Source organism: Lissotriton vulgaris, chromosome 3_1, assembly GCF_964263255.1.
Source record: "Lissotriton vulgaris chromosome 3_1, aLisVul1.2, whole genome shotgun sequence".
NCBI lineage: Eukaryota > Metazoa > Chordata > Amphibia > Caudata > Salamandridae > Lissotriton > Lissotriton vulgaris.
Genome location: NC_141689.1, coordinates 419,698,019 through 419,711,424, shown reverse-complemented (window position 1 = coordinate 419,711,424; position 13,406 = coordinate 419,698,019). Strand labels below are relative to the sequence as shown.

At 42.9% G+C, this 13,406-nt stretch overlaps 2 protein-coding genes across 3 annotated transcripts in view; one reads left to right on the top strand and one right to left on the bottom strand.

Moving 5' to 3' along the window:
- The window catches only part of CDC20B (cell division cycle 20B), a 374,231-nt gene that overhangs the window by 20,539 nt on the left and 340,286 nt on the right, over positions 1-13,406 (top strand). The gene's annotated exons all lie outside the window — the stretch shown is intronic.
- GPX8 (glutathione peroxidase 8 (putative)) overlaps positions 4,639-13,406 on the bottom strand; it is a 48,229-nt gene continuing 39,461 nt past the window's right edge. Inside the window, exon 3 of the mRNA XM_086960635.1 lies at positions 4,639-7,728. Coding sequence (XP_086816761.1) covers positions 7,565-7,728 — 164 coding nt within the window. The 3' untranslated portion in view covers positions 4,639-7,564. The remainder of the gene's footprint in view (positions 7,729-13,406) is intronic.

The window sequence follows — 13,406 nt, the reverse complement described above, 5'->3', positions numbered from 1 at the left end:
TAAGTTACCCTTACAGGAAGACCTGAGAGAACGTGTGGAGTGATATACATGAATGAGTTCCAGTAAATATGAAGGAGCAGTACCCTGTTTGATCTTAAATATATAGCAAAGAGCCTTAAACTTAACTCGGTTTGCAATCCTGAGCCAATGAAGGTTCAGGAGCAACTGGGAGTTGGAGACGCTGTGCGGGACATGGCATAGAAGTCGGGCAGCTGCATTCTGCACAACCTGAAGCTTTCTAAGAGCTTCATGGCCCCCCTAGGTAAAGAACGTTGCCATAATCCAGGCGCGAGATGACTACGGTCTGGACAACTGTCCTTTGTGTGGAGTCAGGGAGCATCCAAAGAATTTTATGAAGCCATCTCAAGATGGGAAAACATGTGGCGGCCACGCTCACCACATACTGCCGCATAGAGAGGTTCTTATCAATAAGAAAACCAAAGTTACAAACCTGGGCAACGGGTTGAGGGGGAGGACCCATTTCTTGGGGCCAGTGTTGTGGACCTCATAGGTCCTTGCGTTTGCCGAAGATGATGACCTCAGTCTTGTCCCCGCTCAGCTTCAAAAAGTTATTACGCATCCATTCTGAGACTTTATGCAGTCCCTGTTTAAGGACTGAGATGTCATAGTCTTCCAAAGCGGAAAGAGAAAAGATGATTTGTTTGTCGTCAGCGTACGAAAATAGAGAGAGACCAGCCTCCTCCACAATGGTAGCCAGGGGTCTGACATAGATATTAAAGAGTAAAGGACTCAAGACAGACCCCTGGGGTACTCCATACGCTGAAGAAAAGGTTTTAGAAGAAGCTTTCGAGGAAAAGACCTGAGAGGTGCGGCCACTAAGGAAGGAGGCAAGCCAGGCCAAAGCGGGACCCTCCACTCCCAAGGACCGGAGAGAGGCAAGGAGAATGGAATGTGACACAGTATCGAAAGCCGGACTCAAATCTAGTAATATGAGTGCTGTTGTCTCTCCGCGATCCACACAATGACACAGTCTCTCAGTGACTCAGAGAAGAGTCGTTTCTGTAGAGTGGTTGGCCCTAAAGCCTGATTGGGACGGATGCAGGAAACACAAACTCTCTACATAGTGAGTTAGCTGATTGTTAACTTGTCTTTCCAAGATCTTAGAGAGCACAGGAAGCAAAGAGATAGGCCTAGAATTCGACAGTGTCGAAGGGTCAGCTCCAACCTTTTTTGAGAGTGGAATAACCATTGCGTGTTTCCACCCAGGCGGGACAAAGGCACCTCTCAGTGAAGAATTAAGAAGCTCTTTTAAGACATTAAGAGAATCAGGGCGGAGTTGACACAATATTTTAGTTGGCAAAGGGTCACGTGGAGGACCCGATTTAATACTTGCCAAACAGTCATAAAAAGATTTTTCATCGAATAGTAGCCAGCCACATAATTTGGCTGCAGAGTCAGGCTAACTTACGTGAGTGGAGTCAGAAGTCGGCATGGATCTGACGGGGAGTGGAGCCCAAAGTAGCATAGATAAGCTCAACCTTCTCGATGAAGAAATCAGCAATTTTACCACACTGAGCCTCATCGAGGATCGGAGGACATGGAGTAGTGTCAGAGCCTGACAACCTCTTTACCACCGAAAAAAGAGTGCGTGAGCAATTTTGGACCTGCGTGACACTGTTAGCAATGAAAGTGGCTCTGGCCAATTTACATGATTTATGATAGTCTTTAAGTGTCCTTTTATAATCAGCTTTACGGGTAGGAGAGTAGGATTTCCTCCATTTCCTCTCAAGGGCTTTACACCTAGATTTAATAGGTTTAAGGTTATCCGTGAACCACGGAGCCGGAGGACAGTGGGGCATGGTGTATTTGGACACAAGAGGCTGACATGTATTTACAGCTGTGGTGAGCCAATTCGATAAAGCAGGATCAAGTAAGGACAGTGGCAAATTAATGTCCGGCAGGTTCTTAGATAATAGGATGTTAAAGGCCTCAACATTCAATTTGCCCCAGCGTCTAAAACTCTCATAAAAATCTGGGGAGACCCTGCTCTCAACCCCAGAGATCACCAGATTGAATTGAACCGCAAAATGGTCTGTCCATTCCAAAGGAAGAGCAGGAAAACTACAATCAAAAGAACGATTAGAAAGAACGGGGTCAAGCAAATGACCTGCCACATGTGTGGGTCCCGAATTACGTAAGGAGATGTTGAGGGCCTCCAAGTCAGAGAGAAAAGTACTGCTGATATTACATTGAGAATTTTCTAAATGTAAATTAAGATCCCCAAGAATGGTAAAATTAGCAGCTTTCAACAAAAGGGGAGCAATGACATCAGAAAAGGAGGCTGCCCATGGACCTGGATTCCACGGGGGGCGATATATCAAGAGACCAGATAGGGTCAGCTGAGGATTAACTGCAAGTTTGAACTGGGCAGCTTCACAACCCTGAAGAGGTAGGGCTTCAAGTTTGCAGCAGTAAATAGCTTTAAAAATTACAGCAATACCTCCTCCTTTTCCTATGTCTCTGTCCTTTCTGACAATAACATAGTCAGGAGGAAGGGCAATAGCAACGTCGGGTCCTGAAATGACATTGCTAAGTTAGCATGAGCTCTGCTGCTATGTTGCTTATTTTGCGCACCTAACTACAAGACTTTATTTTGCAAGAATCTTTTTGTGTCTTTCACATGAGAATGGTCTGCTTGCTGCGTTCTCTACTGTTCCTGGAGTTTAGATTGAACACGATGTGTGAGGTCGAAAAACATGCCCCTTGTTATTCTGTTCTGGTCAGTCCCTATTACCCTGACAAAGCATGCTACACACAGCTGCACTGCTAGAGAGCTTGTGCTTTGATATTACAGTGTTACATGTTATTCACGCAGACACTTGGAGGGAAACCTCTCTTGGGAGAAGAGCTGTGCTGTTCCTATGATGTAAAGCTACCATCTAGGCTCTAAGGTATGGGGTCTGTTGACAAAGCCCAGTGATCATTCTTTATATAATAAACCTCATCTTACCAAAGGGAGGGTGGGCAGGCCTTATGGTCCTCTTTCTACTGTCTATATATAATGACATCCTTCTTTGTATTCTATGGTATTGTAACAATGCTAACTGTGCTAGGTTTATGCATTTTGCTGCTGGTAGTGGCTTGTATACTGCATTATAGAGCACGATAGTTAAAAATAAACATTTTGAACTATACAGTGACTCATTATTGTGGACAAGTACGAAGGAGTGAGCGAAAGGGTATGCATTTCTTGCTACCGCGATTCCTGAGAGAGTCGGGAGTGTTATGTTCTGGGTTGTCTAATCATTTGTAGCTTATTGATTTTGTTAGAGAACGAATAAGACACTATAGCCAGACGGTTTTGGGATTTTGGGTACTAAGGTGGTAGGAAGGTACAACCCCTATACACAGAGGTCCTGTTTTCCTGCGCATAGTTCTGTGTCTGTGCAGAATCCCCACAACAGTTCCCTGAGGGTGAGGTTCATGTCTTAGGTTAATCCAAGTGACTTGGCATTCAGTGAAAGTTGGTGTTGGGAGCAGTCATTGTTCATGTCATTGAACCTTGTTTGTACTGTATTTTATTTGTTCTTGGAAAATAACAGGAATTCAGTCTTGGCTCTGAGTTAAGCTTCAGGTTGGCACTGGACATCCATAGTGTGCAGGCAGTGTTTAAGGCATTAGAAGTCTGAAGCAGAGGAGACTTTCAAGTAGAATTTTGTATCATTGTCATACTGGTGAATCTTGATGCTGTTATCTGTGAGTAAAGCACCAAGCGGCTACATGCATAGGTTGAAGATGACAGAAGACAGTTTGGAACCCTGTGGATCTCAACAGGTGATAGGGGTCTTTTGGGAACTATAGGTGCCTATGTGCACAAACTGGTGTGTTGTGCCCTGTTGCCATCTTATGCATTCTCACCACAGTCTTGATGTTCCCTGCTTCTTAGCCACTGAGTGAGGTCATTGGATGGGTGGAATGTTGAGAGTGTGTGTGCTTGGATTAGTGGACAGTTGGATTGAGAAGGGCTGAGCAGCAGGATGCTGCTTCTGGTGGGGCGTTACTTGATTTACCTGTAACCTGATCTAATTCTAATAAACTTACTCCTTTTGTAAATTACAAGACTACATCTTTGATTATAACACAGTGTCAGTTGGAAAGGTAGGAGGAGAACCAGTGAAGGACACTGCCAGTATTTTATGCATTGTGCATAATAAATAAACACACACCTTATGAAAATGAAGACATAAAGGTAATAAAAAAGTGAAAACAAACCTTTGTCTGTTATACCTAGCATATCTAAGAAATGCTGCCTCTTTTCTGATAGGGCCCATATGGTGAATGATGTCACGATAGATCTTAAAAATCAGGCAGACTTCATCAAAGAAACATTCTAGAATGCCTGTTGTAGGTGAACGTTAGCAATGCAAAATTGGATGAGGAGAATTGTCTTTTTCTCTACAGTGGATTATTCCTTAAAGTATATATAGACTCTTGTGCTCCTTATACATCTATTCCCGCCTCTCAGACCCTCTTCTATTTGTACATCTGTATGCATCTTGCTTCCACAACCTGTTTTGTAAATGCCTGTACTAGGAGGTAACCCCATAATGAAGCTTACTACCAGGGAGGGAGGAGGGTGGTCTGAAGACAAAGGCACAAAAAAAGACACAGCTACAATTTCCACAGTTCACCTTTTTTAAAAACCTGTATTGCATAATTTCCTTTTCATACTCCTAGGTCAGTGGTTTGTTCATTCATTGAGAAAACTTAACTTGTATTCTCTGGAAAGGAGAGCAGTATAACTTGCTATTGAGTAATCACAGGGCATTGAACTGGCAATGTTTAAGTAATTATAATCATTTACTGCCTTTAGTGCTGATCTTGCCACATGGCTACACTGTGCTGAGGTTTCAATTTTAGAGTGCAGCTTTTGCTTTGTAAACTAAACACATGGATCATCCCTAGTTTTCAATATATATATATATATATATATATATATATATATATATATATATATATATATATATATATAGTACAATACATATGAATGGATGTTGTAATTGGTAAAGTTGTATATTAGTATCTGCACATGGTTTGTGTTTGTCTATCTGACGGGGTCACTTAATTCTGTGTGTGATTTTAACCTGCTTGTACAGGTGGATTATGTGGGTGTATCATGAGAGAGACATGGACATGGACAGAATATGTAACAAGAGCATGCAAAGAGCAAAGAGACAGGGAGACACAGTGATACTCTGCTAGACAAGGACACCGCACCGGCCATATGGACGCTGGTCTATGGCGAACTCTAGGTCCAAACTAAACACCCTTTATAAAGGTAGTGCAGAGAGGAAAAAGCAGTAACATACAATAGAATGTATGTATGTGTGTGTATGGATGCATATGGCTGTGTAAAGAACAGTATGCATAGATGTCAGCAGAGAATCAGGGCTGGTGTCAGGATTTTTGTTGCCCTATGCAATTAATTATGTTTTTGCATCTAGTAACGTGTAGACATTTGTTGCTCTTAAATTAATTATGGTTAACATCCCTTCTCCACACCTACCCCCCAGGAGACCCCCACCACTTAGTCTTCGTTGCCACCCCATACCGTTGCTTACAATTGCCCTCCTCTAGTCCATGTCCATGCAGTGCTTAATTTGAGCCAGTGGTTTCTGGAGCTTGGCACTGGCAATTAATTGCAAACACCGGGGCTTGTGACAGTTTGCAACAAGGTGGCGCTGTCTGGCCAATTTAGAGATGGCCACAAAACAGTTAATTATTAATTCAATATGAATTAAAAATTACTATTACCTGCTGTCCAAGCCATTCTTAAAGGTTTGGGGTCCGGAAATAATCCAAACTGTCACACTTGTAGGAGTGTGATGGTTATCAGTTGTGTTTTTACTATCGTTGGCAGCGTAGCAGGTGCAATATGTGATGCAAGATGAAGTGGCCTCCTGATGAGAGCCCTCACACTTCTTTTTTTATACAAATGAAGCACATGTGTGTGTGTGTTTGTGTGTGTGCGTAGACAAACATAGTGTTCTTAAAAATGTGTGGGAGCATGAGTAAAAGTATGAGTGAGGGAAAAGAGTATGGATGTATATGGAGACGTAGTTATGTTTGTATGTGTGTAAACTTACTGATATGGTCTTTGTGCATATGTGCAAGATGTATGGCCAGAGCAGTAAATGTGTACTCAAAGAAGTGATTAGTGTACAACAGAATTAATGTGTGTGCATGAGGGTGTGAGTTGAAAAGCATAAAGAGTATTTTTTTGTTTCTTTGTGTACAGAACAATATGTGCGCAAGCAGAATACTATGCATGAGTGGATTTTGAGAGACAGGGTGTGCTTGTGTTTAGAGAAGTATGCATGTTTAGATTAACACTATACAGTGACTACAATTTGTGTGATTCCATTAGTACTATCAATCTGGTGCTAACAGGGAGTATCACACTAAACGTACAAAGTCAGGGAGAGGATGCATATTCAAGACCATGGGGCATAGTTACAAAGAAAAGGGCGGAGCGCTGAGCTGCAGCAAATTTCGCAATGCCGAACTCTGCCATTCCAAAATGCAGGGATCCGCCGTATTTACAACAATACGGCGCCCCCTGTGTTTTCCCTAGCACTTAAAATAGCTGCTTCGCGTCAACACAGAAACCCTTGCGCCATAGTGCAAGGGGGCCTGCGTTGCAGGGAATGGACACCTTCTGCACATAAGCAACTAATTATGGAGATAAGTTACTTCTATGTGTGCTGCATTCTGCTACACACATCGAAGTAGCAAATCGTCATTATTTAATGATTTTTTATGTGGAGGAAGTGGCACCATTCCGCACATAAACAATCAATGACGTTTTGCTCTTTCTATGTGTACTGCAGAATGCAGCACACATAGAAAAAGCAAAAACGAGGAGAAATAAAGGTATTTCTCCTCGTTGTGCCATTCTAACGCCTGCTACTGCATGGCGTTAGGTTTTGGCGCAACTTCAGATTTATAGATTCATGTAAATATGGGGCAGCGTCAAAAAGCAATGGGTGTTGCGGTGGGATACCCACAGCAACACCCATTTCATACTCCTTTCACGCATAAAACTGCATGAAAGGGTACCATACTTACAAAGCCGTGTTAAGCCTCAAAAAGTGGCTTAACAGCACTTTGTAAATATGGTGCAGGGCATTGTGCCACAGGAGCGTTTGTAAAAGTGATGTTCCTGTGGCGTAATCCCCTCGTACATATGCCCCCCATGTCAATTCTCTTATTTGCTATTGTTTTCACTCCTTACCCCCTTCCACATTGTAGATGTCATAATTTTTGTCTTAAAAAATATGAATTCCTCCTATACATTTTAGCCAGAGATGGAAAAATATCTTTCTGGAGCTGTCCCGAAGTATCCCAGATTGAAGTTCACGTATGTAGGCCTGAACACTGCAGTCAGATTCCCAAGTGTAGAAATTCTGCTGTGTGGCAGAAAAATGGACACAACAACAACACTCATCAGGGCAGAAACGTTCAGGGAAATGTTTTTAAAGGCCAGCCTTCACTGCCAGGGTTCTTGACACCATAAGGCCCTCTCCTTGTTCTGAGGGCCCTTTCAGAGGTCTTCCTTCCTTTTCACAATGATTGCTCGGACTAAAGCCATTACGTCCGGCTTGATGCTCTCGATAGACTCCTCCGGTCTCCAGAACTTCACCACTTGGCCTTCAGGGTTGACCAGATACTTCCAGAAGTTCCACCTTGGCTCCTTCTTTGTAGACTCTACAGAAATGAAAGAAATAATCAATTTCTTGGCAGCATCACCACTCCGAGCTTTCACTGTTTTGCCATATCCTGTATGAGGGAACAAGCAGACCCATAGGAACGCACACTTGAGGCAAAGGGCTGCCATTTTTTTGTGGGGTGAGAGAACAAATTTTACAAAAAGGATGTAGTCAAGTCAGAATACAGTAATTCATCCCCTTGCCTTCAATACTATATATCATTACCTTTAATTGGTACTTGCGTGCATATTGGCGGTTTGAATGCTATATTTCAATTTGCGGATTGTATAACTGCTCTTGGAATGAAGCACTCACTCTCCTGCATTGATTAGTATTCAGTCAGTTTAGTTATTTTTCATGCTGTCTGTTGCTTCTTTTGTGTACAATGCAATCAGCTTTAAGGACAGATTGGGCATCATTTATGAAAAGTGTAGCATCACTGCATGAAAAAACAGTGATGTAACACTTTTCAGTGAGCTCTCTTTGCAACACCATGAAGGTGCTGTATTTACTGTACGGCGTTCCATGTCGTAAGGATTTACTGATACGTCAGTATTCTGGACATATCTGTAGACGCAAAAGTGGCACATTGCTGGGGTGTGTCTGAAAACAAACGCACCTCCAGCTATGTGTCTTTTCACATGGGGCAGGCCCCTTTTCTGCGCCTGTAGGCAAACCCTGCAAACATTATATCTGTTGTGGGTATAATGTAGCGCAGGGGTTTACAAAGTGACGCATCTGCCTAGATGCATCACTTTCTAAATATGGCGGTGTGGCGTATATTTCACGCCACCACAGTGTCACAAAAAGTGACACAACGGCAGAGTAAAGGGGTCATAAATAAGGCCAATTGCATTTTACTCCGTTTAATTGCTTAATACCCCCAGGTGTGAGCTGCAGTTGTGGTTTCCATGCTGTGTTTTTGAGTGTCTGGGTGCAGTCCTGCACTTAATTGCTTGCACATTAGACCTTAAGACCTTGGAAAGCACCCCACATTGTGTTTGTGTGTGCTGCAAAACAAAGGATTTTTCTTTGAACTCTGGAAGTTTCCTTAAACCTGTTTGCATGGACTCCTTTCATAAAGATGATGGTGAGATAAATGTAAATGATCACTTGATAGACAAACGTTGTGCCCACCTGAAAACCTATTCTTTTAGCTGTAGTCACCTACAATAAAAAGGCTTTAATTTAAAAATATATCTGTTTTCCAGACATAGGGCCTAATTAAGTAGTTTTGAATTTTACCCAGGACCATAACTCCAGGTGGAATTCTTCGACCCACAATTACAAGTGCCCCAGGCACAACTGGAATTGAAAACACTTTACTCCGGCAACCCATATATTGAAGGTCAATATGAGTAACAAAACGTGGGTAGCGTTACAAGGGGCGGAGTTATGAAAAGCAGTCTGACAGCCAATTTATACATCTATTTTTGTAAAACTCTATCACAAAGAAATTGGCACCAAGGATGAATGTGACAGACAGACAATCTGTTCTAGCTTAATTGGAAGCAAAGTTGGCATTTTAAAATATCTTATGGGGTTAAAGCACCTGCTGCAGAGAGTTTTGTGTACCAAGTAAATCTCAGAGAATCATAATAAGGTAACTCTGGTAGTAAAAGCATTTGCTAAAGATCCGTGTTTTATTTAGTCACAGTTTTGACTAACAAAGTAGTATAGAGGGTTAATGTATCTCCTGGAAAGCACATTGTGTAATATGTAGATGACAGATTATTATGTTATGTACATAGGATGTGGGTCACTGCTTTTGACGCATAGATCCTTTTATTACTTGCAGTTCATAAATTGCATTTCTTCTAATATAGCATAGTGAGCTATGAACCAGCATCAGGGACCGGCATGCAAACTGCAAGACATAGGTTTAGAACCTCATTGTTTTTTCTCAGTCTACTATACGGCTGCTAAAAAGGGTTTCTTTTAGTAGTAATAAAGGACAATCCCGAGCACTATGGTACATTTTAAATCCTGACTTTGTGTTTCTCTCAACTATGCAGTTTTAGCATATAATCCCTACCAGTAAATACAATGTGCGACTCCAAAACCTTGTAGCACTTCCTGTACATTGATTTACACTGCACACTTGTATAATTTATTGTCAATGTGTGTTCTGTGATGTAAAGCGCTCGGACACCCTACAGTGGAATGAAAAGTGCTATAAAAGTGTTAAATACATTTTTTGCAAGTGCTATTTAATTTATTTGTGTAATACTTGCATATACTGATACAGCTAGTATTCTTACAGCGCATGTTTATTTCTTACGTATAGGGGTTGCACAAGTCAAAATCCTGCGTCCAAATCGTAGTTTCTTTTAAGTGTTTGTCAAGTGATAAGCTGTGCCCCCTTTGTTTTCCCATTGCATTAATATCTAGGTGTCATTGTGCAAATAGCTCCCAACCGGATGCTGTTCTAGCAAAAGGAGGGATGTTGGCCCTTCACATTCACCCTTTGTTTTGGGGCCAAGCTAGCAAAGAAAATAAAAAAGCCCCCTCACAGCCTGCACTTTACTGCTGTGAACAGAAAGCAGACAATATGCGGGCGCTGCTCGATTGTGTACACAATCAATTCGGCATATTTCACTGGGCTAGAGGGATCTCTGATCAGGCTGATTAATAGCTGTCAGATCGGGTTTCCTGCTGGTTACCCCTTCATTCCAGCACTGCCTCCGGACCAAGATTGACCGGGTCTTTAAATTTCGGACCTGATCATTCTGGGCCGGGACATACCGGACCTGCCAGACGCTGCAGAGGGAGGGACTCTAGGCAGCACCACGACCTGGACATGCAGAAGCTTCCCCAGACCCCCTCAGTATGCGCCACCTCACCCGTCACTGGCCCTCCTAGTAACACTTTACGCCTTTTCAGAAAAAGAGGGAAATTGCAACGTTTTGCCCCCCTGAATCAGAGAAGATATCTGTGCAAAGGACGCGATAATTCCTGGATGGATGCAGCTACTCCCATTCAGGGGAGAAACGTGTATTCGGCGGATTTTGATGCTGAAATATCGCCCGTAATCAGGATTTCAGGGGCATATTATCAAGGGGGTTTTTCTCCGCTTTTTTGGCTTTAAAAGCCAAGAAAGCGGAGATAAAATTATCTCCCTATTACCTAGCTGTCGCTAACACCAGTTAGCGACAGCTAGTAGGAGATAGCGACCATCTTGGGCCCCACTTTGCATGTCAGTGATATTTATCACTAATGAGATGCAAAGTGGGCGTGCCAAGATGTTAGCGACTGGAAACAGTCCCTAACATCGCTATCTCCTATTACCAACTTTTGGAGATAGTCGCGCTAAGCGCGAATATCTCCAAAAGCTAACACCTGCCCCTGAGCAGTTCTTAGCCATGTTATCCAATGGGAGGTGGATAACATGGCTAAGAGCATTAGCTCGGTAATGCATGAATATCGCGGACTTTTCAGCGATATTCATGCATTGCGGCCGATTTTTATCGCATTTGCGATAAACCTTGGTAATACCAAGGTTTATTTGCGATAAAAATCGCCGCAGCTCAGCGGTAAATTTTTGTCTCTAACCAAGCAATAGCGATAATTATCGCTATTGCTTGGTAATATGCCCCTCAGTCTCCCCGCAGCAAAGAAAATCTGCAGAACTCCTAATGAGGGATGTCGTGTTGGACAGCAACTGTGAGCAGTGTACAGTACGTACTTTTCTGAATAAATATGTACAGCACAATGACAGTAAAACCCTCATTTTTGTAGTCCTCATATCCGATAAACAAACTGCTGGAGGTCAGGCGCTAAGGGTATTTTTAAAAATGTATTTTACAGAGTTTTATATAACGCAAACTTGACTTACATGAGGACACATTCATTTTTGGTAGGCACTGAGAAATTAAATGATTTGCCCAGAATCACAGGATTTTCAGCGTCATTGCCGAGACTCAAATCCAGTTCCCCAGATTCAAGGTCGACCGCCCTAGCCGTTTTGTCAACTCCTCTCCCCAAAATGAAATTAAATTCACAGATGAAAAAAATGCAGTTTATTGCTTTCATACACAACCAAACTGTGTACACTTTATTTTTGCTGGTCTTTATTTATAACGAGGATAATCATATCAAGCACTGGAAAACCTATGCTATATATTGTCATTATTACAACAAGCAAAATGCATCGACCTCAGAAGGATGAAGAGCCGAGCTCGAACTCGCATGGCGAAAGTCATGCAAGTAAGTCTCTTAACATTAAATTGTGTGTTGTAAAACAGGCATGCTTGTGTTGTCAGAAACTTCACGTATCTTAATCCACTCGTCACATCAGGAATACATGCTGACATTCGCTTTGCTTTCTGCAGCTTTGCTCGAATGTTCGAACATATGACTGCTTGGGACATTTCAGTGTTGTGAGCAGCGACCAGCCTCCGTGTGTATCGCCCCCATGAGAGGAGATCTCCTTGCTGCAGAGTAACAATATGCTTGCCTTAATAGCCCCCCTCTTGTGCTCCTCTCTGCTATGTGCCCCTCTCAGTAGGGTTGCCACCTTACCTGTTTACCGTCTATACCACCGGTATTGTCATGTCCTGGCCGGTACAAAAATAAGCAAATTCACCTAAAGCCGGCAATTTTTAGCCCTTATCTGTACGTACTTGAAACAGCAAATATAAACAGGAAAAGACCCTTTTAAATGTGTTCTAGGGCTCGGTTGATGATTTCTAACTAATAATTAAAGTAAACAAAGGCAAAACAGTCATGTTACAAAGTGATTCATTCGATTTTCTTTAACCCCTTCCATGCTGGTGACGAACCCCAGCCGTCACGCTCTGCGGCGCTCGTGTGCTGATGACGGCTGGGGTTCGTCACGGCCCCGCCCTGTTCTTTTGTTTACCGCACAGCGGCGGAAACGGCCCAGCATGGAAGGGGTTAAAGTCCCATTTAGTATCTTGTCCAGACCTTTGCAGATTCTTAAAACAACAACAAATGGCCGGTAATTTTTCTCTTGGAAAGGTGGCAGCCCTACCGTGCCGTGCTTTCCAAGGGGCGGTTCAACGGTGTCCCAGAGTGACGGTTGAGAGCTCGAGCCCTTGGCTAGCAGATGGAGGGGTGGCACGAGACGGGAGGCTCGAGCTAACGAGGTACTTAGGCGTGCACCAGAGAGCAGCCTGCTGTCTGCTGAGGCGATCAGGTTCGCTTCTGTCAAAGGCGAGCACACAACTGCCAAATTTTCAGCTTGTTTGTGTGTGACATTTTCCTGCTTTCAGTGTGCTACGCGACGTTTCAATGCCTTAAGTGTGACACTTTGAGAAACAATTCATCTTAACTACTACATAGAAGATATGCTGTGTAATGAGATACAATTAAAGAAATTGCCCACTTTGTGCATTTTGATGGTCAAGTAACATCATTGAAACAGCTGTAAAGCACTTCAAGGGCTTATGCAACATATTGCTTTGAAAATTCGGTCATGCAGCGGTGGCGGCTCCTCCACTAAGGCGGAGGAGTGTCGCCTCACTGCTGCAAAGCAGTGAAAGAAAGAACAAATACAATGATATTAACTCGAGGTTATTATCATTGTATTTATTCCTGCTGTTCAGCTTTGTCGGGCGGTCGTGTCTACTATGCTCTCAGAGCAGAGGAGGAGTGGTTTGCGCACTCCAAGTGCGCAATGACTGTTTGGTCCACCCTCTGGGACCATCCAAAACA